The sequence below is a fragment of the Hyperoodon ampullatus genome (genome assembly GCF_949752795.1).
Source record: "Hyperoodon ampullatus genome assembly, chromosome: 6".
In the NCBI taxonomy this organism is placed as follows: Eukaryota; Metazoa; Chordata; class Mammalia; order Artiodactyla; family Ziphiidae; genus Hyperoodon; species Hyperoodon ampullatus.
Window position 1 is genome coordinate 118,250,625 of NC_136919.1, and position 22,222 is coordinate 118,272,846.

Below are 22,222 nucleotides of genomic sequence, written 5' to 3' on the forward strand. Positions count from 1 at the left end.
AGTGATGTAGTCCAAGAAAATAGCTTTCTGATTCAGGAGACTTGATCACAGGAAAAATTTAAAGGGAAACAGAAAGAACTGTACATCTTTGAGACAATCCTACATAAAGAATATAAACAACTGATCTAACTAATAGCCATTAGAGCTATTACCTTAGAATAGTCTCTTTGTTCATTTTTTTTTAAAGATTTTTTTTATGTGGACCATTTTCAAAGTCTTTATTGAATCTGTTACAATACTGCTTCTGTTTTATGTTTTGGTTCTTTGGCTGCGAGGTATGTGGGATCTTAACTCCCCGACCAGGGATCGAACCCACACCCCCTGCATTGGAAGGCGAACTCTTAACCACTGAACCACCAGGGAAGTCCCTCTTTGTTCATTTTTCGATAGGTAACTCCAAAGCCTGGCTCTGCAAAGCCTCGTCCTGTGCTTTGCATGGATTAGCAAGGTGAACATATTAGCTCTGTGCTCAGGAAGCTGGCTCACGTCTAGCAAGGGAAACAGACAAGGAAGAGTGAATTCTGGGCCTCGGAGCATTCCTGGCAGAGGCAGGGGAGTCTGGGGAGGATCAGTCACACATAAATCTATTTTACACATCTCACTCATCACCGCACTTTGCAAAACGTCCCTTATGGGTCTAATCTTTGCAGTAGCCCTGGGACAAGGTGGGTACCACTATTCCCCTTTTAGAGTTATGAAAACTGAGGCTGGGAGAGGTTGTCTTCAGGCCGCACACTGGTAAGTTGCAAAGTGAGGCCTTTAGCTCCCTGGAAGGGTTTATGCACGTGGAGGTCAGCTGAGTGGCAGGAATCACAGGGGTGCTCCCCCCAGGAGCCCAGACACTAGCCCTGCATGAACATTATGCCTGGCAGACAGGCCTAGGCCACCTGTGCTCTCAGCAGTCCACTCCCTCCTGGGAGGTGGAATCTCAGGCCCGGCTGCACTGTCCCCTCAGAAGAGTGTCTTTCCCGCATCCCCTATGTGAGGGTCTCCAGTCCCTACTGGCCCCCACAGAAGGGCTGTGCTAATTGCCACCCGCCCTCACTTGTGTTTTAGCATCCTGCTTCCAGCTCCTGCACCATGAAAATCCTGTTTTGTGACCTCCTGCTTCTCAGCCTCTTCTCCAGCGTGTCCAGCAGCTGTCAGAAGGACTGTATGGCCTGCAGAGAGAAGCTCCGCCCTGCTCTTGACAGCTTCAACCTTGAGGTAGGTCCGGGAGCAGCCCTGTCTTCCCCTCCCTCCCCCCAAGGTCACGTGACTCTCCCAGTGTCAGATGGTCTGTAGGAAACAGATGTGGACTTGAGCATCTTCTGAAAGCAAACCCTGTCATCTTTCCACTTTACCACGTTCATATAAAGACCCACCCATGCTGCCATTTTGTTCCCATCATTAAAATAATGCATACTGGGCTTCCCTGGTGGCGCAGTGGTTGAGAGTCCGCCTGCCGATGCAGGGGACACGGGTTCGTGCCCCGGTCCGGGAAGATCCCACATGCCGCGGAGCGGCTGGGCCTGTGAGCCATGGCCGCTGAGCCTGCACGTCCGGAGCCCGTGCTCCGCAACGGGAGAGGCCACAGCAGTGAGAGGTCCGCATACCGCAAAAAAATAAAAATAAAAAAATAATGCATACTCATTCTAGAAAATTTGGCAAATTCCACAAACTATTTAAAAAAAATTTTTAATCACCTTTAATCCCACCAGAGAAAGAATCCTAGTTTTTTCACTTGCTATGTTACACAAGGATAATTTTCCCCTGTTATTAACATTATTTTAAATTACTTCTTCCCATGAGTACAGTATACTTAGCTTAACCAATCCCCTCCTGTTGAACATTTATGTTGCCCTTCAGTTTTGATATTACAGACAGTTCTCCAATGAACACCTAAATGCTCTCTTGTATTTTAAATTTTGATTTGAGCACTAAATTTCTTTTTACTAAGCTGCTTTCTCACCTGCTTTCATTACAGTTTAGTTATTCCTCTCCTATTGAATCCAGTATAACTCAATTACTTTTTCTTTGTAGTCAAGTAAACTCTTTTCAAAAGATGCCATGTTTGAAACTCCTCAACCTTCAAGAACAAACTTTCGCCTACTGTTCCTTAAGGCAAGCGTACAAATATAGGAACCAAGTACTCACGCTGGGATAACACCCTAACGTGAGCAGACGCAGCCCCCGACGCACCCAAACACCAAGCTCCTCCTGTGCCAGCTCAGTGGTTTTCAAGTCTGTTTCCTAAACAGTAAGAACCACCGAATCATGAAGCGCATCCCCCGAGAACCCATTCAAAGTTCATCCATCCTCCTCATTCAGCCTCATGGGTTTCCTGAGCACCTACTATGTGCTGAGCACTGGGCTAGGCCAAGGGCCCTGAGATGAGCGGATGGATGGCTTTTGCAACTGGTGGGAGAGAAGAACCCCCAATCCCTCCATGAGCGTAATGACTGAGCCCCAGGGAAGCAAGAACAGGGGACCCCAACCTAGTCTAGCGGGGCAGAGGGGGCTTTTGGAGGAACTAAGTCTTTAAGGAAACCGAAAGAGGATCGGTAGTGAAGAGGCAGGGAGCGAGAGCCCCAGGTGCCCAGGTAATGGAGGGAGGCGTGGGGAAGGGAGGGGACACATGTGCAAATGCTTTTCGGGGGAGAGGAGCGGCAATTAAGGAACTGAGAAAAGCTGCGTTTGGCTAGAGCACAGAAGGCCCACCTGCCTCTTCTGTGCAGCCCAGAGAGGCTTAAAATTTCACCCCAAACAAAACGCTTTCCCTTGGCCTTAGTAAACAGAGCAGACAACTAGTTTACACGTAAACCAGTGAAGGAGTTGACTAAGCAATAATCTCATAAGCGCCACACTTTTAAGGCTCCGAGGTTGCAGCCTAGACAAGACTGAAAGTTGTGAACAATTCCTGAATCACGAGCTTTAACTGCAACCCTTTATCTCCCACCCAAAACAGCATTAGGACTCGAACAGATATTTGTACACCCATGTTCATAACAGCATTACACACAAGGGTCAAAAGGTGGAAATGACTCAACCGACCATGGAGAGATGAACGGATAAAGAAAATACGGTCTATGCATACAGTGGAATATCATTCAGCTTTAAAAAGGAAGGGAATGGTGACACACGTTACGGCATGGAGGAGCCCTGAAGATGTATGCTAAGTGAAATAAGCCAGTCACAAAAGGACAAATGCCGTAGGATTCCGCTTACCTTAGGTTCCTAGAGCAGTCTGATTCGCGGAAACAGGAAGTAGAATGGGGGTTACCAAGGGCTGGGGCAAGAGGAAAGGGAAGTTAGTGTTTCACCGGTACCAAGTTTCAGTTTGGGAAAAGGAAAAAGTTCTAGAGATGGTTGGGGGAGTTGATGGTAGGACAACAATGTGAATATATCAATACTTAATACCACTGAGCTGTACGCTTAAAAAGGGTTCAAATGCTAAATTTGATGATATGTGTATTTCACAATAGAAAAAAGCGTGTTAGGACCTCAACTGCAAGGATAATCCTAAGTCTGCTCTAATTTATTTTTTTACAAAGTAAAGCATTCATGGATCTAGGTGGTTTGTTTGTAACAAACATCGCACCTGACTGTGAAGCACTATGATGCTCCCACTGCCGGGACACCTTGACCTTGGGGGGGGCCCTGTTCTGGGACAACAGAGGCCACCAGGGACAGATTCTCTCCAGCCTGCTTATTGCCATCTCAGGACCTGTCCTCCTACCCTTTGTACCACTGATTTTCCTGCTGGGAATTTTTCCTTTTTCCCCCCTCCCACTTGCTCTTTCCTTCCCTCCATTGTCATGGGTTTTTTTTTTTTTGTTTTTTGCGGTACGCGGGCCTCTCACCGCTGCAGCCTCTCCCGTTGCGGAGCACAGGCTCCGGACGCGCAGGCTCAGCGGCCATGGCTCACGGGCCCAGCCGCTCCGCGGCACGTGGGATCCTCCCGGACCGGGGCACGAACCCGCGTCCCCTGCATCGGCAGGCGGACGCTCAACCACTGCGCCACCAAGGAAGCCCCCGTTGTCATGTTTTTGAAAGAGTATCTACACTTGTGACTTTGAGCGCCTTGCGTCTGCCTCACTCCTTAGCTGCTGTCGGAGGTCACCAGCAGCTCCTAACCACAGAAGCCCCGGCAGGTGTGCAGGCTTCCTCTCCTCGTCCTCTCTGGGTGAACCCGGCTCTCTTCCCCACTCTGACTCTTCCTTTTCTGCCTCCTGTTGCGGCCCTGTTCCTTTTCCTGCCCCCTGAACATAAGCAATCGCCAAGATTCCCTGCTTCTTACCTCCTTCTGAGATGCCGCATCCACTTTCCAGGTCGTCCGCTCTCCCCAGACAGCAGGTAACGCCCAAAGGTACACTCTTCACCTCTTCTCTGCTGGGCTTCCATCACTTTGCATAGTTTCTGGGAAATCCAGGCTTCCCTTCCCTTTCCAAGGCTCCAAGAACCTGACCTGCCGCCATCTTGCTCATGGCTCTCCCTCCTCCCCCAGCCAATAAATCCTGCTCTCAAAAACCCAGATCAGGTTTCACCTCTTAAGAGAATCTTTGCTGATTCTCCACCTGGCCCCAATTGAGCCAGCCCCTAGCTCCTTTACTCTCTGATGATTATTTGCGTCGGCTAGTCTCTCACCACCAGGTATGAGCTTTCTTTGCTGATTATTCTGGGTATCCCCAGCATGTTCCAGTGTGGGGCACAGAGCAGTACTCAGTTAAGAGGTACCATGGAAATTGTAAAATTGCAAGACCTTTAGTCTCCTAATAGGTGCAGGCCCTGCACAGTTTTTACACAGGTGTCTTTCAAAGCCAGTAAAGAATCTGGAGCCTGTTTCCATTTCTCCATAGCATCTTCAATCTCTGGGGTCCAGACAACACTTAGAAAATGGCCAGTTCTAGCCTGACCATGAGGGATAATCCCTGCCAGTGCCTGCTGGCCCCCAGAGGACCTGGCTGCCTGGCTGTTTGGTTTCTAGCTTGTATTCACTTTTAACCTATTTTTTTTAAGTTTTATGAGAGGCCTAGAATTGAGGCAACCACATCTCATTTCCAAATCTTTCAACCCTTGAGTATGTCCACTCTGTGAATGATGGGGGACTCAGATATTTAGGCAAGGGTCAGCTCCCCAATCCCCCCACCAAATGACATCATCCCCAGGACCATCTGGACCCTTGGCTTCATCAAATCTCTTCATTTCTCATTCCAGGGCAGTGGTCCAAGTATGGTTGTCTTTTTGGTAGACTATCATTTTGGTCAGTAAATGATTCACACATCCCCAAACCATTGCAATGTCCTGGGCTTTCAGCTAAACTGTGAATGGTACTTACACCATCGGCTTAAGAAGAAAAAAACTAGATTCACTGAGTTGTTTTAGAGACAAAGAAGAAGGTAACTCCCAAGAAAGGTCTGGGGAAATTTATTTAAATTCCCTAAAACTCTATTAAAAGCAGAAGAAACTACCTTCTGCTAGTACTTTGTCTTCATTACATGAAAATTCTTAGTAGTTGACTTGCAGTCGGAGTTCCTGATACGTTTTTCTTTTGTTACTATTCCTCTGCTGGCCTGCTTGTGTTGGCCCTCAGATATTCTGGCAGAACCTCCTAAAGCAAATAGATCTCAAATGTCTCTCTGTCAGAAGTGGTTGGATTCCTTAGTGGCAGAAACGTGACAAACTCAATGAGCTGCTTCTTTTCCTTCCAATGGGCTCGTGGGCCTGTTTCCCTAATCTTCGATCCCAGACATCCAAATGGCCCTTTGCTCAGTTTCCTCCCAAGCCCAGCTTTACAGATCAATTTGGCACCAATCTGGGACTTTCCAGATGCTCCTGGGCACTGTGGCTTAATATAGCAATGTCATCAGTGTGGGCTGTGAAAATGTGTCCAGCTCACTTAACGGGCCATTAACCCATCTCTGGAAAGAAGCTGGTGGGTCCCTCAGACCAGACAGTTTAGGCATTAAGCTCATATGCGCATCTGGTGCTACAAATGCTGTTGCGAATTTGGATTCCTCATTTTTGCCCAAAACCTTCTCCTAAATCAAGAATTGAGACGATTTTGTTAGTACCTAATTCATCTAATAGTATGTTGAGTCTCGGTGTGGGCTCTGCATCTGGTTTGATCCTAGAATTTCATTTTCTCTGATTGACACACAACCTAATTACCATCTGGGCTTAGAAACTCAGGGGCTCACAGAAGATCTGATAGCCTCTGGGCTTAACAGCTTCCACCTGTTTCTGTAAATGGAAGGAGCAGAACAATACAACAAGCACTTTGAGGGTCCTACTCTGTGAGGATCAGACCCAGTGTGCTCCAAAGGTCCATTTCACCTCTACACTTTACACTTCTGAAACCGCACAACTCAGATTGGGACTGGAACCACTGGGGCTGGGACTGGAACCCATGGTCTTATAATTGAGATCACCCACCTGGTCTCAGGACTTAATGAGGCTCAGATGCTTTATGTCTCATCACAGAAAGAATTCAGTAAAAGACAAAGTGGAAGGTAGGAAGTGGATTTATTTAGAGAGATACACATTCCATAGACAGAGTGCAGTCATCTCAAAAGCTGAGAACGGCCCTGGGAGAAACACACTCCACAGATTGTGAGCCATCTCAGAAGGAGAGAGGCCCCGAAATATGGGGTGGTTAATTTTTATGGGCTGGGTAATTTCACAGGCTAATGAGCGGGAGGATTATTCCAACTATTTTGCAGAGGGGGAGGAGATTTCCAGGAATTGGACCACCACCCACTTTTTGACCTTTTATGGTCAGCCCCGGAACTGTCATGGCACCTGTAGGTGTGTCATTTAGATGTTAATGTATTACAGTGAGTGTATAATGAGGCTCAACGTTCCACCGGAAGTCGAATCTTCCACTGTCTTGGACCTAGTTGGTTCTAACCTGTTTGTGTCCTATCTTCTAGGGCTATGTCATTCTTTTAGAGGTTATGCCCTGCTTCCTTCCCTCCTGTTTCACTTCTACTGGCTTTCCCAGTGCTACCCATGCTTTCCTGTTATCTCCTTGACTCTGTAGTATAGGGTTTCTCCGACTCATCACTGTAGATATATTAGGCTGGATAATTATTTGTTGGGGAGGAGGGGGTTGTCCTATGCATTGTAGGATGTTTGCTAGTGTCCCTGTGAAACAGGGCAGGACTCTGTGGGACCCTCCTGGGTACAAATCCTTTCTGTGTCCCCCATTTCTTTTTTTGTAGGAAATAGGCTTCATCCAGCCTCCAGAACTTTCCCTGAGTTCCAAGGGGTAGGTTCAAACAGTTGTTAATCAGGGACAAGGAAGGAACAATCAAACAATAGTGCAGCCTTGGGGCAGGGTTCCTCCTCAAGGGATACATATAACAATACCTTTGTGTTCTTCTGCGGGAACTAAGGCACCCATCCTTAGAAGGATAGTAACTCCAGGCTGAGCACAAGATTCCTGGAGCACCTGTTACCTCACCACCAACACATCAGAGTCACACACCCTGCAGCCTTCACCCCAAATTTTGCCTATTAAAAACTTCTCCCCGAAAACCATCAGGGGGTTTTGGGATTTTTGAACATGAGCCACCTGTTCTCCTTGCTTGGCCCTGCAATAAACCTTTCTCTGCTCCAGACTCCAGTGTTTCGGTTTGTCTGGCATCACTGTACGTCGGGCACACAACCCTGTGTTCAGTAACAGCTGGCCTCTACTCACTGGATAGCAGTAGCATCCCTGCTCCCACCCACTGTGTGACAACCAAATGTGTCTCCAGACATTGCCAATTGTCCCCTGGGGGGCAAAATTGCTCCCAATTGAGACCCACTGCTGTAGAGCAATAACCCAATAGGATGATGATCTAAAAGAACAAACTACAAATTAGTTCTACTCAGTTTTCTTCAAAGTGTTTCAGGAGCAGGCGAAGTGCAGACCCCAGTGACTCTCTGAAGGAGTCCCCAACCACCATGTTCCATGATGGTTTCTTCCTCCTCAGAGCCAGTTCCAAAGCAGGGTTTCTCAAAGTGTAATCCAGCCTCAGAATCGCCTGGGATGCTTGAAAATGCAAATTCCTGGACCCCACCCTCAGTTTACTGCATCAGAATCTCCAGGGATATAGATTAAGAATTTGCATTCTAACAAACCCCAGTAGGGGTTCATAAAGACCACTCAAGTCTGCAGCTCCATTGTTCTAGAGTCCACCCTCCCCCTCTATGGAATTTTCCCATCATTCTTTCTTACCCAGTGAGTTTGTGGGTGTGAAAAACTGGTTTCTCTATGTATCTCACTGAGTTGTCAGCATCTCTGAGGAAACTCTAAATGGAAAAGACATACTCGAAAAAATCTTGTGTATCATCAGTAGGGGCCAACCTCACCACCTCTGGCCAGCAGGTAGTCTGGGCAAAGGTGTTCCTTGGAAACCTTACCAGTGAAGGAGAGTGAGAGTAACACTCCCACTGGATACCACCTCTTTTTCCTCTCTGGTCCAGTAGAAAAATGAGCAATTTCCCCATCAGAACCTTACTTTTTGGTCCCATAGAATCCTTATTTTCCCATTAGTTTCCACCAATTCGTATTGCAAGCACAGAGAAGTCACTGACTAGGAGGTGTCCTGGGTTGGGACTTGAAACACTGGAGTTCTGTTCAGGTTATACTGTTATTTCACCATGTAGTTTTGGACCCATTACGGAACCTCATTATGACATGGGAACATGGACCACACTGGTCGTTTCCAAACCCGGGCAAATCTCACAGTTACCTGAGCTTTGTAAAAATAAGCTTTAAACCCTGGTTCTATTCCTCAGAGGTTTAACTGGGTTATGAAATTCTGTGTTTTAAAAAGTTCTGCAGATGATTCAGATTCACACCCAGGTATAGGACCCATTGGGCCAGGTGTTGCCCAAGGAGTCTATGCAATGCCTTGATGATGCACAAGAAGAGTTGAGGCATCTCCCAGTGTGACCACTGGGCGACCTCAGCCACAGACCCCCTCTTCCTTCTCTTGTTTCTCTTCATTTCACATCCTCACTATGGACTCCACTTTGTATTCCAGCTATGAGATGCCTGGAATGCGTACACATTCTCCCTACAGCACAGCTAGCAGCCAAGTGAAGAGGTCCTAAGCCTGGAGTCCACGGATGCCGATCCATGGCTAGGCTTTAGAAGATGTATGAACCCCCTAAGATTATACACAAATGTGACATGAATGTGCATTTAAACGGTGAAAGGGAGGGAATCCCTTATGGAGAATCATTAGATTCTCAAAAGAGTCCATGACCCAAAAAAAGGTGAAGAACCCTGGTCTAATGGGACAGCAAGACAAAGAGCTGCAACAGGGTGACAAACACTACATCATAAGCGTGTGCTAAATGACAGAGGAGTTCTAGTCTGGTTGCAACTAGCTGCAACTCCTGTTCTTCCAGTGACTCCCTTTCTCATCTTTTTTCTTTTCTTTTTTTTTTTTTTTAAAGTTTTCCCTTTGTCACGCTTAGCTAAATATAAAGTGAATTCTTTATTAATACAGCTCAGGGCAACAAACCTCTACTTGAAACCCTCCTATTTACTGGATGGAGAAGATTCCTCCATGAGTAAGATGTGGTCCCTAACTTGTCATATTCTGTCTTGTAAGGTGTTACAATTATACTAAGCATTCAAATTTCCACAAGCGCAAAACAAAGTTTTGTGGGAGCACAGAAGCAGGAGAGAGCAATTCCAGCTGGGGAGCCAGAAGCAGGTGTCATTGAGGGGTAGCTCTGGAGCCTGGCTGGCCCCAAAGGATGGATGGAAGGAGGTTATTCCATCAGAAGGAACAGAGTGAGAAAAGACATGTGGGGAAGGTGACATCGCCAGACCCCTTCTCTTTCTGCTTTGCCTGTCTACGGCTGCCACCCTCATATGGTTCCATCCTCTGAGTCTCCTCAAGATTTCAAGATGGCCCATTGAACACCTGCCAAAATGTCCACATTCTAAGCAGGAGGCTGGAGGAAGGGGAGGACGAAGGAAAAAAAAGATGTTCTTCCCGGATAAGTCAGCCCCTACTTTCCCAGAAGCTCCACCTGGTCCTTTCCATGTATATGTCATCGGCCACCTCTGGCTACAAAGGAGGTTGGGAAACATATATGTGGCCTTCAGGAAGAAAACAAGTGCCCTCTCTCTTTTTAAAAAAAATATTTATTTATTTATTTGGTTGCACCTGGTCTTAGTTGCAGCAGGCGGGCTCCTTAGTTGTGGCATGCGAACTCTTAGTTGCAGCATGCACGTGGGATCTTAGTTCCCCGACCAGGGATCGAACCCATGCCCCCTGTATTGGGAGAGCAGAGTCTTAACCACTGCGCCACCAGGGAAGTCCCAGAAGTGTTCTCTTAGTAGGGAAGAGGGGAGATGGGTACAGAATGGGCAGGTGGTAGCCTCTGCCCCAGAAGAGAAGGTGGGCTTTATTCTTAACAAATTGTACTTAATGTGGTGGTCAGACATTTTGATGGAGATAGAAGACAGGGATCAGAGAAGTGTCTGGACTTCAGGAGGTAACAGGTACCGGATATAGAGACCTGGGGTGCCCTGAAAGAAGTGATGACCAAAATCACAGAAATGAACAAAGTCACCAAGGGGCAGATTGTAAAGAGAGATGCGAAGTGTAAAGACCGAATCTTAGGAACACAGGAGGAAGGAGCACAAACAGTCTGAGAGGTGAGTGCAGTATCAGAAAGAGAATTTTCAGGAGGGTGTGGTCCCCATTTCCAAATGCTGTAGGTCAAGGAGAAGGAACTAAGCAGGACCATTGGCTCTGGTGACTGGGAAGTCACTGGAGGTCCCTCAAGTAGGGATGAGGGTGGGAAGCAGATTTCAAGGAGTTGAGGAGAAAGTGGAAGATGCTGAGATAGAGACATGGGCACATGACCACATCTTGGAGAACCTGGGCAGTGACAAAAGAGGGGCAGGGTTGGAGGTGGCAAAGGCTTCAGGAGAAGTCGGATTGAAGGAAACATTTTGAGGGTTTGGTGGAACAGCCTGTGAGGTCTGTGATTTAAGCTGCACACATATCTCACTCCTTGGTTAGAGATCAGGTTGGAAACCTGTAGAGGCATCTATACCACTCTGAACACCTGGGTGGATGGTTTTGTTGTTGTTGTTGTTGTTGTTGTTTTGTGGTACGCGGGCCTCTCACTGCTGTGGCCTCTCCCGTTGCGGAGCACAGGCTCTGGATGCACAGGCTCAGTGGCCATGGCTCATGGGCCCAGCCGCTCCACTCCTGGCACGTGGGATCTTCCCGGACTGGGGCACGAACCCGTGTCCCCTGCATCGGCAGGCGGACTCTCAACCACTGCGCCACCAGGGAAGCCCTGGGTGGATGTTTTTGCTCCCCAGGTAGGGCCGATGAGGCACACACACATCTTCTCACGTCCCACACCTGCCCAGGCAGAGCAGTAACCCTTGACGCCCTGTAAGCCAAGCAAAGACTCCGAGGTCTGACGAAGGGCTCTCTGCCGCTTCCTGCTGACCATGAGGTCAAGGTCAGGTTGAAAGGTGGTTTCCATCTGGCTAAGGCCAGAAACACAGAGAGGAGCATTCAGGGTGAAGTCAAAACAGCAAATAGGAAAAAAAAAGTTGGAGGCAGAGGCTTCCAGGAGACCTAATCGGAGACCGGAACGTGGGAGGAAGGGACCAAGGGCCAAGGGCCAAGGCCAGGACCAATCAGGAGGGTGGGAGACATCATGGTCAGGCTGGTAGTCTAGATGAGAAATGGAGACGCCTGGAGAGACCGCGCAGCAGCAGGAGTTCCTCGGGGGCTGGCGGGTCTACTGGGTTGTGTCCGATGTTCCCCGAATGCCCAACCTGCCCACATCCCAAAGTCTTGACCCCCATTTTCTTTTTTTTAAATTTATTTTGTTGAACTATAGTTGATTTACAATGTTGTGTTAATTTCTGCTGTACAGCGAAGTGACTCAGTTATACACATATATACATTCTTTTTCATATTCTTTTCCATTATGGTTTATCCCAGGACATTGAATACAGTTCCCTGTGCTATACGGTAGGACCTTGTTATCCATCCATTCTATACGTAATAGTTGGCATCTACTAACCTCGAACTCCCAATCCATCCCTCCCCCATTCTCCTCCCCCTTGGCAACCACAAGTCTGTTTGACCCGCATTTTCTATAACTGATGCACAGATAGTGAAGACTAGTGTATGTGAGGTGAAAAATGAATCACACCAAGGTTGATCTTTACCTGGTGACCTTAAAATAACCAGGCAGATTTAACTACGTGACTACATACTTTGACATCCCCAATTTCTTAAACCGATCTGACCTCTCCTAAGCTTGATAAGAGAAAAAAATAAAATTCTTCTTTATGGGTGACCCTGATGAGCTGTGTTTGGCTCCAAAAACCCGACGAAGGCTATAACGCGGTGCAGATTTGGTGCACTCATTCCGTTAACTTGCTGTGTCACCGGTGGTGAGTTAACCTCACCTCCCTGAGCCCCAGTTTTCTTTGTGAAATGACAGAGCTGGGCTAGTTTTCTGCTTCTTTCCAATTCTGAAATTCTACAAACTTAAATAACTGCATGTAAAACTGCTGCACGGTACTTGATAAATGGGTGCTTCAGGAGCACTTGCACTGGCACCAAAGTAGACGCCAGAAGGACTTGACCTCCTCATGGGCTTGGACCAATAGCTGTCCCTGGTCTTTCTCCCTCCTCCACCTCCATCTTTGCAGGTGTGCATCCTCGAGTGTGAAGGCAAGGTTTTCTCTGGCCCCCTCTGGACTCCGTGCACCAAGGTCATGGCGAGGGGCTCCTGGCAGCTCAACCCTGCTGACCCAGACCACGTGGCAGCTGCTCTTGACCAGCCAAGAGCCTCTGAGATGCAGCATCTGAAGAGAATGCCTCGTGTCAGGAGCCTCTTCCAAGCTCAGAAAGGGACAGAGCCTGGCACGGAGGAGGTGGGGGACACGGAGCAGAAGCAGCTGCAGAAGAGGTTCGGGGGTTTCACCGGTGCCCGGAAGTCGGCCCGGAAGTTGGCCAACCAGAAGCGGTTCAGTGAGTTTATGAGACAGTACCTGGTCCTGAGCATGCAGTCCAGCCAGCGCCGGCGCACCCTGAACCAGAATGGTAATGCGTAGCCGGAAGGGGAGCCCCTCCCAGCTGTACCGTCCACTTCAACCCATGAGTGAGTGGGGCTCGAATGAGCTGGGGGCAAAAAGAAACCTCCTCTACCCCTGTCTTAGCCATCCTCCCTGGCCTGGCCCCCAAACACACACAAACACCCTACACCACCTCCAGGGCTTCAGCTCCTGGGAGGCCTGGGAGGTAAACCCACCTCCCTACCTCCTGCCCACCTTCTCTCTGGGAGCAAAGATTTTCCTGGGAATGCTCTCGATGCTGACCACTGCCATTAAGAGACTGGTTACCATGGGGATAATAGTAGTGTGTTGAGATAACTAATTCCTCTATAGCTCTCCAGGAGCTTAGTTTCTATGGGGACAGTTAAGTGGACCAATCCTCCTATCTGGTTGCCATAGAAACCATTCACTCACCTTTCCTCCGAGACTAAGAACCGAGAACTGGACCTACGCTTAGCCATTCACAGAGAGTCTGATTTCTGTGGTTGTGATGTTGCTATTTCACCTTCAAAGATGGCTTAGCTGTCCCTTCCCTCCCCCCCTGTATCTCAAGGTGACTGGCTTCCATGGAAACCATTAAACGTTCCCCATCTACCCCATTCAAGGAGTTCTGGTTAGGACCAGTTCTTGTCAGGACACTTTCTGCTTTTCTTTCTTCCACACATCACTCGTCCATCTGACCACTTTGCCAGAGACGGGCTGATTCTTTGCAGCCAATGGAACCTGAGCAAGGCTTTGAGAATCTGGCCCAAATGACCTGAGTCGCTTTTGGAAGAGGGACTAAGGGATCATCCTCTTTCCTCAGTTTTCGCCTCTTTCCAGGCGCCATTTTTGTTTTGTGTTTGTTTGCTTGCTTGCCCTTTTTCCTCTCCCCTTCTGGTATGTTCTTACCCCCATAGACATGTTTATACATGTACCTATAATGCAGACCAGATGATAAACACCAGAGATGCTAATTTATTGCCCAGTCATTACAAACTCAGCTTTCCTCAGCCCATCAACTTATACGTAACTTTGAGTGGCACAGGGAACCAGCACAGTGGAATTGTCTGAAAATCTAAGAAAATCCCAACCATCAAGCATATATGCCTTAATTCATGTGTGGGAATATGATTATCTGCAGGATCTCATAGCTTTCCTTAAACAGTCTAGAAACTTCCCCTAACAGAAAGTACTAATCAGTTGGTCAAAAACTTTCCCCAAACATTGTTACCCAGGTGGGGGCTTTTCCCTGACTCACGAGGCATAAGAGGAAAAAGTCTGCATGTGCTGTGTTATTTTGCTTCCCGTACGACAAAGGTAGCCAGATTGTTAAAAATCTTCCTTCAAAGTATATTAATACACGTGTGAATCTTTGGCATCCACACTTTAGCAGGGAGGCAGCCCACGTAGTGCTTTGCAGGTAGGCTGGCTTGTTTGCAAAACATCCATTGCCAAATACGGGTATATGTATTAAGTTGTGAGCCGAAGGCCGCCGTGTTTATTTTAGCAGAATGACTAATCTCCGAAGGCCCTGAATTAACCTGCACTGTTTCTGAAGTCATATTCTTGGATCCTTAACAAGCATTCTATTTTTCCTAAGCCATTCCTGCACACGACCTAACGGTAAATCTTTCAGAGCTAGCATGGATTGAATTCTTTCAAATCTTAAAGATATTCTTCTTTAAAGGGACCCTCAAGGAACACTGAAGACATGTCTAACGCTGAACTGCAACCATTTTCTTTACCTAAAGACAGTTCAGAATCAGTCACATTAGCAAGAATCAATTTATTTAAAAAAACAAAACAAAAACTATTTGAGCCCCTATTCAGGTAATTGGTTTTTCTAGTTATCTATTAAGCTTCCAACTGAGCTGCACTGAAACATAACTGGTAACCAGCTTCTGTCTGTGGCTTTGCTCAAGATGTAAAGTTCTTGATGGAAACACTGCAGATATTAACCAGCTCATTTGGGTGTTATTGATTGCTCTCCTCCTGTGACCATCTCACTCATTCTTTTTTCCACGCATTCATGGTTGCTGAGTTCCAGTGCAAATGTGTATTTATGAGTCCCTTAAGCCTGTCTTTATTCGCCTATACATACTCCAACCAGCCCCACACATGCTTGAGATTTCTCCACGGCTGGGGGACTCCTGTTGCCGGGCTGTTCTGGACTCCTGAGACATCCAACACCAACCTATATTTAGAAGGCTGGAGGAAAGGGCGCCACCTAACACACGGGATAAAGAGTGCTTATTCAGGGACTTCTCTGGCTGTCCAGTGGTTAAGACTCTGCGCTTCTAACGCAGGGGGTTATGAGTTCAATCCCTGGCCGGGGAATTGAGATCCCAAATGCCACACGGTGTGGCCAAAAAATTTTAAAAAAAACCTTATTCAGAAAGTATAATTGTTACTGGGTCTAAGCTCAGCCACACGACAGGCCAATAACTGAGAGATGAGTTGTTGGGACAAAGCAAAATGACTTTATTCGGGAAGCCAGCAAACCGAGGAGACGGTGAGCCAAACCATCTTGCCTGAGTTAGAATTCAGGCTCCTTTTATACTAAAAGGGGAGGGAGTAAGGGCCAGCATTTCCTGGTTCCCATCAGCCTCCAGAGGGGATGTGTTCATTTCTTCCTCCCTGCAGTCATTCACAGGTGGGCCTGGTCAGGATGTTTCCTGTGAGCTAAACAAAGGTATTTTAGCTGAATGCTCATTACCTGGGAAGCAGGATTCCCAGAGATGGGCCTTTATGTATAACTTAACCTTATAGGCAACATCCCTTTAGTGATTAACATGTAATAGAATACAGAAGTTCTTCCCTATTACATAATGATGTCCTAGAAAGGAAGGACCCTGGGGTGCAGGACCAGTTCTAGACAGACCTGTGAAAAGTGCACAACGGGTCGTAGTATATACCGTCCCTTTTCCTCTCTTCTGCTGTCCCTGGCCTTGAGCTTCTAGACAGTGGAAAGTAAGCAGGTTCATTCCTGGTGAGAAATTAGTGAAGTTAGCACTTGTATTATAAAGGAGAGCCATAAGTGAGGGCTCTATTTAGCCTGAAGAAATGAATTACCACACACAGATTCCAAACTCCAGGGATGAGAGAACTGCTTCTGGGCAGTTCTCCCCTTCTGACTTTCAAGCTCTAGCCCACAGACCTCCCTTCATTCTGTTGGTCCTGCCACTAGACCGGGGGCCAGGAAAGCATGTATGTAGAGACAGACAGGGAACCCTTCTTGATGCTTTTGGGGCTAATTCTGTGAATGATAGCTTTTCTTTGCCTCCTGGCTATTGCTCAGGCACGAGGGAACACAGAACTGAAGGGTCAGAAAAACTGTCAGGTTTGCCACTGTAATCATTTCTGTCTCCCCAGGTGTCCGGGTGATCCACAAATCAGCATGTCTCCAGCCCCAGACCTGCCGGCTGGGAATCAGGATTCCTTCCTCCCCAAGGCCCTGAGGCAGGCCTTGTCTCCAGGCCTCCACCCCCAGGGCCCAGCCCCATCTGGCTGTCTTTCCCTTCCCCCCCCCCGCCTTCCTGCCCCCTCCCCCCATGGCATGTTTCATGACAACCCTGTTATTACATCAGAGTGTATTTTTGTAATCCTTCCAGCTAACATTTAAACAGCCCCAACTTTCCTTCTCACCCGCCTCTTCCCTCTTCTAGGGGTGGGTTCAAGGAACAGGAAATCAAGAGTGGGGTTTTGACTCGTCACTGCCATAATTTGTTTGTAAAAGAGCTGTTCTTTTTGACCTATTGTTTTAAACAGATATTTCTCCATTAAACTTATACTGAGCAAATGGTTAGCAAACTGGTTGGCTGCTTTTTTTTTTCTTAAAAAGTGAGCATTTTTATTCCTGAAGAGCCTTTAGTGAGACTAAAAACAGGGACAAAGAGGGACTTCCCTGGTGGGCCAGTGGTTAAGACTCCACGCTCCCAGTGCAGGGGGACTGGGTTTTGATCCCTAATGGGGGAATTAGATCCCGCAGGCATGCTGCAACTCACACCTGGCACAGCCAAAATAAATAAATAAATAAAAAATTTTTAAAAAGGAAAGACAGGGCTTCCCTGGTGGCGCAGTGGTTGAGAGTCCACCTGCTGATGCAGGGGACGCGGGTTTGTGCCCCGGTCCAGGAAGATCCCACATGCCGCGGAGCGGCTGGGCCCGTGAGCCATGGCCGCTGAGCCTGCGCGTCCGGAGCCTGTGCTCCGCGATGGGAGAGGCCACAACAGTGAGAGGCCCGCGTACCGCAAAAAAAAAAAAAAAAAAGAAATGTTTACATCCAGAAATTACCCAGGAGTATGATCCAAAATGCAAAGCGGGGGAGGGGTGGGAGGCTGGGATTAGCAGATGCAAACTATTATATATAGGATGGATAAACAAGGTCCTACTATATAGCACAGGGAAATACACTCAATATCCTGTGACAAAGCATAATGGAAACGAATATGAAAATATATATATATAAGTGGATCACCCCGCTGCACAGCAGAAACTGGTTGGCTGTTTTTTTGTTGTTGTTTTTTATAAATGTGTTTACTTTTTATTTATTTATTTTTGGCTGCATTGGGTCTTCGTTGCTGCGCACGGGCTTTCTCTAGTTGTGGTGCGCAGGCTTCTCATTGCGGTGGCTTCTCTTGTTGAGGAGCATGGACTCTAGGTGCGTGGGCTTTAGTAGTTGTGGCATGCAGGCTCAGCAGTTGTGGTGCATGGGCTTAGTTGCTCGGCAGTATGTGGGATCTCCCCTTACCAGGGCTCGAACCAGAGTCCCCTGCATTGGCAGGTGGAATCTTAACCACTGCACCACCAGGGAAGCCCTGGTTGGCTGTTTTTAAGTGAAGTAAGTGAGAAGCACAGACGCCGGACACATGGTCAGAGCTGCCTCTCCTGGTAGGCAGAGGCAAAAAGAGAGAGGCTCTGCTTTATGTAAAGTGTGACGGGCGAGATACATGAGCAGAAACGCCGCGACTGTGCTGGGTCCCCAGATGCAAGCCCACAGCTGCGTGATTGGACCAGGCGGGATGGCGGGGGCCAGGTTGCTGGGCCTCCCCCCTCAGTTTCTGACTCACTAGAAATTTGCATTTTTAACAAGTTCCAGGTGATGTAGAGCCTGCGGGTTTGGGACCCCCGGATTGGGTCGCAATTAACACGAAACATGTTACAATGTGTAATCATCAGTTCAGCCAAGAAACCTCGGGTCCACCCAAACGGAGTGCCTGCAGAGAGGCAAACATCTACAGAAGTAGACGGGGCCGTGGGAAATCAGTAAGGGAGGGAGGATAAGGCGCTCTGTTGGGGAACTGGGGGGCCCTGGTGAGGGATTACTGGAACCCAGTGAGAACTGTAGCTCCCTCTAGCGGTCAGTAGGGAAAGGGCCACTCACTGTGCAGGGCAGTAAAGGTCGGCGAGATTCAAATACCCCAACTCCTCTCTCCTCCGTTCCCTTCCAACTCCAGCCTGTTGTCTCCAGTTGGTCAAACCCAACTGGAAGCCAGAAAGTTAGGGAGCCCTCGGATGCAGCCACAAAGGTAGGCCTGGGAGGGCCCAGGGCCGCAAACAGACGATGTCCAGCCCAAAGGCAGTGAACTGATTTAAAGGAGGGATGGGGGAAGGGGATCAAACTGCAGCAGAGCAATGATTCTGTTGGGGTTTTCTTAGAGAAGTGAGGCAAGGACAAGGGAAGGGGGGGAAAGGAGCCCTCTGGTCCACCCCAAGGTGAGGAAAAGGCCAAGGACAGCCTCCTCCACAGGCTGCTGAGCTTGACGGGCTTTGGCGGTAATGTAGTCCCCTGGGTCTTCTCCAAGTGGCCTCATGCTCCCCACTGGGTGCTGTCAGGGGGCCCTAGAACCCCCTCCCAGAGATGCCTCACCGTCCCAGAAATGCCTCCAATTTCGTAAAGCAGTCCCTGAGCTACCAGAACGACACATAGCTTTCTGCACCAGCTCCCCTCCCACCCACGCCAGCCCTGAACCAGCTACGTGGGCCATCATAGGACACGGAACCCATGAACTCAGGGAGCAGCCCATGTCACTCCCTAGGGTCAGAGCTCACTCCATAAGCAGAATGTGACTCATCTTCTCCTTAGTCACTTGCCCACTCCCCAACAAACTCAGGTACACAGCCAGGAACATCTCCCCGTGGTCAATACAAGCAGGAGAGAAAATGGTTACTTCCTAAAGCAAGAAAGTAACTGACATAGAAAGTCAAAGAATAGTGGTTGCTTTTATGCGGAAGAGAGGAGTGGCACTTTGCTTGAGGTACAAAGGCAATTTCTGGAATGCTGGCAATCTGTTTCTTGAATGACTGGTAGATACTTTGGTGTTTGCTTTGTGATAAATCATTAAACTGTAAAAATAAAAATTGGAGATTAAAAAGAGAAAAAAAAGAAAATGGTTACTTCCTAGATTATAATCCTAGTGCCATTATTTCCCAGATGATGACTTTGGTCAAGTTTTGTAACCTCTGGGCCTCACTCTCCTCATCTGCAAAATGGGAATGATGAAAATAAATTAAATTAAATTAATAAAATAAATTTAAAAAATAAAAAAAATTTTAAATAAAATAAAATAAAAATGGGACTGACAGGGGCTTCCCTGGTGGCGCAGTGGTTGAGAGTCCGCCTGCCGATGCAGGGGACACAGGTTCGTGCCCCGGTCCGGGAAGATCCCACATGCCGCAGAGCGGCTGGGCCCGTGAGCCATGGCTGCTGAGCCTGCGCGTCCGGAGCCTGTGCTCTGCAACGGGAGAGGCCACAACAGTGAGAGGCCCGGGTACTGCAAAAAAAAAAAGGGACTGAAAATAGTAACTCCTTCATGGGTTATTCAGGTAATCCGTGTAAGCAATTGGCTGGGTCCCTGATAATGTTGCCTGTTGTTATTATAAGCAAATGAGTGTGTATGCTTCGCCCTCAGGGCTATCACTTGTTTAACACCAAGGACAATGATAATCTTATCCTTTGTAGGGGGAGAGAGCAAAGGGATAGGCACACATTAAATCAGACAATGTACCATTTTATTCCTTATAAAATATATTTCATATTGTTGCTGTAAAAACATTACATTTCACATTTTTAAAAAAATTTTTTGACAGTAAAAATAATACTTGGAAGACAGCTGGGGGAAAAGGCGCCAATAAGACAAGTTCACAGATGGGATTTGTCTCCCTCTTCTCCTTTTTTTTTTTATTTGCCCCTGGTAAAGTCAGAACCTGGGAGGACCAGAAAGTAACAGGACAGATTTCTTCAAACAATTCAGTTTCCACATCCAAATTCATTATGTCCTCCAAGATGTCGAGCTGCGGGCCGACTGCAACAATGAGGACATCGCTCAGAATGCATTCTGAAATTACACAATTGCTTTCACAGCCGGCTTCAAAGTCAGATCGTTAAATCCAAGCCATTTTACTAGCACGTTGGCCCTTATGCTTTGCACCTGTGACCTCATTTGCCCACAGCTACTATTCGCCGGTCTCTCTCTGCACGGAATGCGCAAGCACGGGTGCAGATTTGGTATCATTAAGGCTGTTCAGAGCAGGCACCACAGACTCCAAAGGTACTTCCAGAAATATTCTGAATAAGGGAAACATCCCTGGAATAGTTTCCCAAGACACCTGCTTTTGCCGATCCGTCCTGTTAGTTTCCAGTGCGCACCTGTGGCCTCTTACCTCCCATCAGATTCTGCCGCCCGGGTGGGCCGGGAAGGAGGGAGAGATACAGAGATGAAGAAAACAGGCGTGTTCGCGGGATCAGTTCACAAACCCCACCCCCCACCCCCGAGAAGAGACGAATGGGACAACCCCAGGACAGACCACACGTCAAGAACCAACACGACAGCCACAGATGGGGCAGAGGGAGGAGGGCGGCCAGAGGAGGCCACCGCCACCAGAAAGGAGGCAGGAGCAGATGCTGACGGGGAAAGCCGCACCAGAACATTAAAGAAAAGAAAAAAAGAAAAAAAGACCTCAGTTTTTAAATTGTTGCATCAATTTCTTCTCTCTTCCTTTTCTGCCCTGTGCACCAGTGACATAAGAAGCCTGCCTTACTCAGAGAAAATCTTTATATCCAGTTATATCTACACGGTCCAAACTGAGGGGGAAATGAAAACAGCTTTTCTAAAGGCGAGACCCAGCAGGAGCTCTGATTAAGAAGGGAAGGGAAGAGGCTGCTGGGCTGAGCCTCCCCCCACCCCCATCTCAGAAGCCCCTTCCCCCCTCGGGGAGGACCTGCAGATGCACAGGGTGGGAAGTGAGGCGTCAGCACAGCAACACCCTGCATTAGCTTTTAATCAGGGAGCTTGAAAGGGCAGCAGGAAGAACCCAGGGCACCTCTTGCTGGCCTGGTTTCAAGCTTTACCAAGGGACAGAATTCCACATACTTTGTTGTTTTTTTTTTTTGACTAAATTATAAAAATATACCCCATCACCACCAAACACACTCATGCATGAGAGTGTCTTTCCCTTCTGTCACCAAACCCAGGTCACTATCACCCTTCACAACATCACAGCCCTAGTCTCATGTTTGCAACACTCGGAAACCTGCACGTTTGCAGGTGTGTCTCGGACTGAAAGGCATCTGCACGGCTCCTGCTTCAGCAGCCAGAGGATCCCACCTGGACCAGGAGGACAGCCTCGCTCACAGCCAAGGGCTGGACGCCGCTGTGCAGGCCCCAGAGGGGTGGCCTGGTGGGATTCCCTGAGCCCCTGACCTCTGGGACGCAGGCCCTGAGGAGTCCCCAGACCCGTCCCGCTCAGAACAAAGGTGAGGCTTCGAGACAAAAACACGCCCTCCCCTCAGCCCAGCTCACCCAGCCTGGATCCCTCACTGGCTGGCACGGCGCGCAACTCCCCTCTTCTCCCTCCTCAACAAGAATAGTTTGGCTTATTTACCTCCCAAGCATCGCAGTCCGGGCTCCCTTCCATTCCTGAGGTCTCCAGAAGCGCCAGCAGCTGCTAGATCCACCCCGGTCCCCCTCACGTGACCTCCTCAGGATCCTAACTTCCTGCATCCTGCCGGCAGGCAGAAACGGCGCTCGGCAGGTATCTGGGAAGGTGATACCGTATCAAAGTGACCCTCCCCATCACACTGACTGGACCAACCAGAAGTCTCCTGCACTGACTGAAGAGTCCTGTCCTACTTGTCACCTCAGGAAGGAGACC

At 48.2% G+C, this 22,222-nt stretch overlaps 1 protein-coding gene and 1 long non-coding RNA gene across 2 annotated transcripts; one reads left to right on the forward strand and one right to left on the reverse strand.

Moving 5' to 3' along the window:
• Window positions 1-1,080: 1,080 nt before the first annotated feature.
• PNOC (prepronociceptin) lies at window positions 1,081-16,527 on the forward strand (the record flags this gene model as incomplete). Its single annotated transcript, XM_079706405.1, has 3 exons — window positions 1,081-1,206; window positions 12,683-13,076; window positions 16,442-16,527. 3 exons carry the CDS (start codon window positions 1,081-1,083, stop codon window positions 16,525-16,527), a joined length of 606 nt encoding a protein of 201 aa, XP_079562531.1.
• On the reverse strand, window positions 15,537-22,017 carry LOC307054608. Its single transcript, XR_013810947.1, has 3 exons — window positions 21,953-22,017; window positions 15,951-16,055; window positions 15,537-15,751 (listed from the first exon to the last, which is right to left on the reverse strand). It is a non-coding gene; the product is annotated as an uncharacterized lncRNA (long non-coding RNA).
• Between the last annotated feature and the right edge of the window lie 205 nt (window positions 22,018-22,222).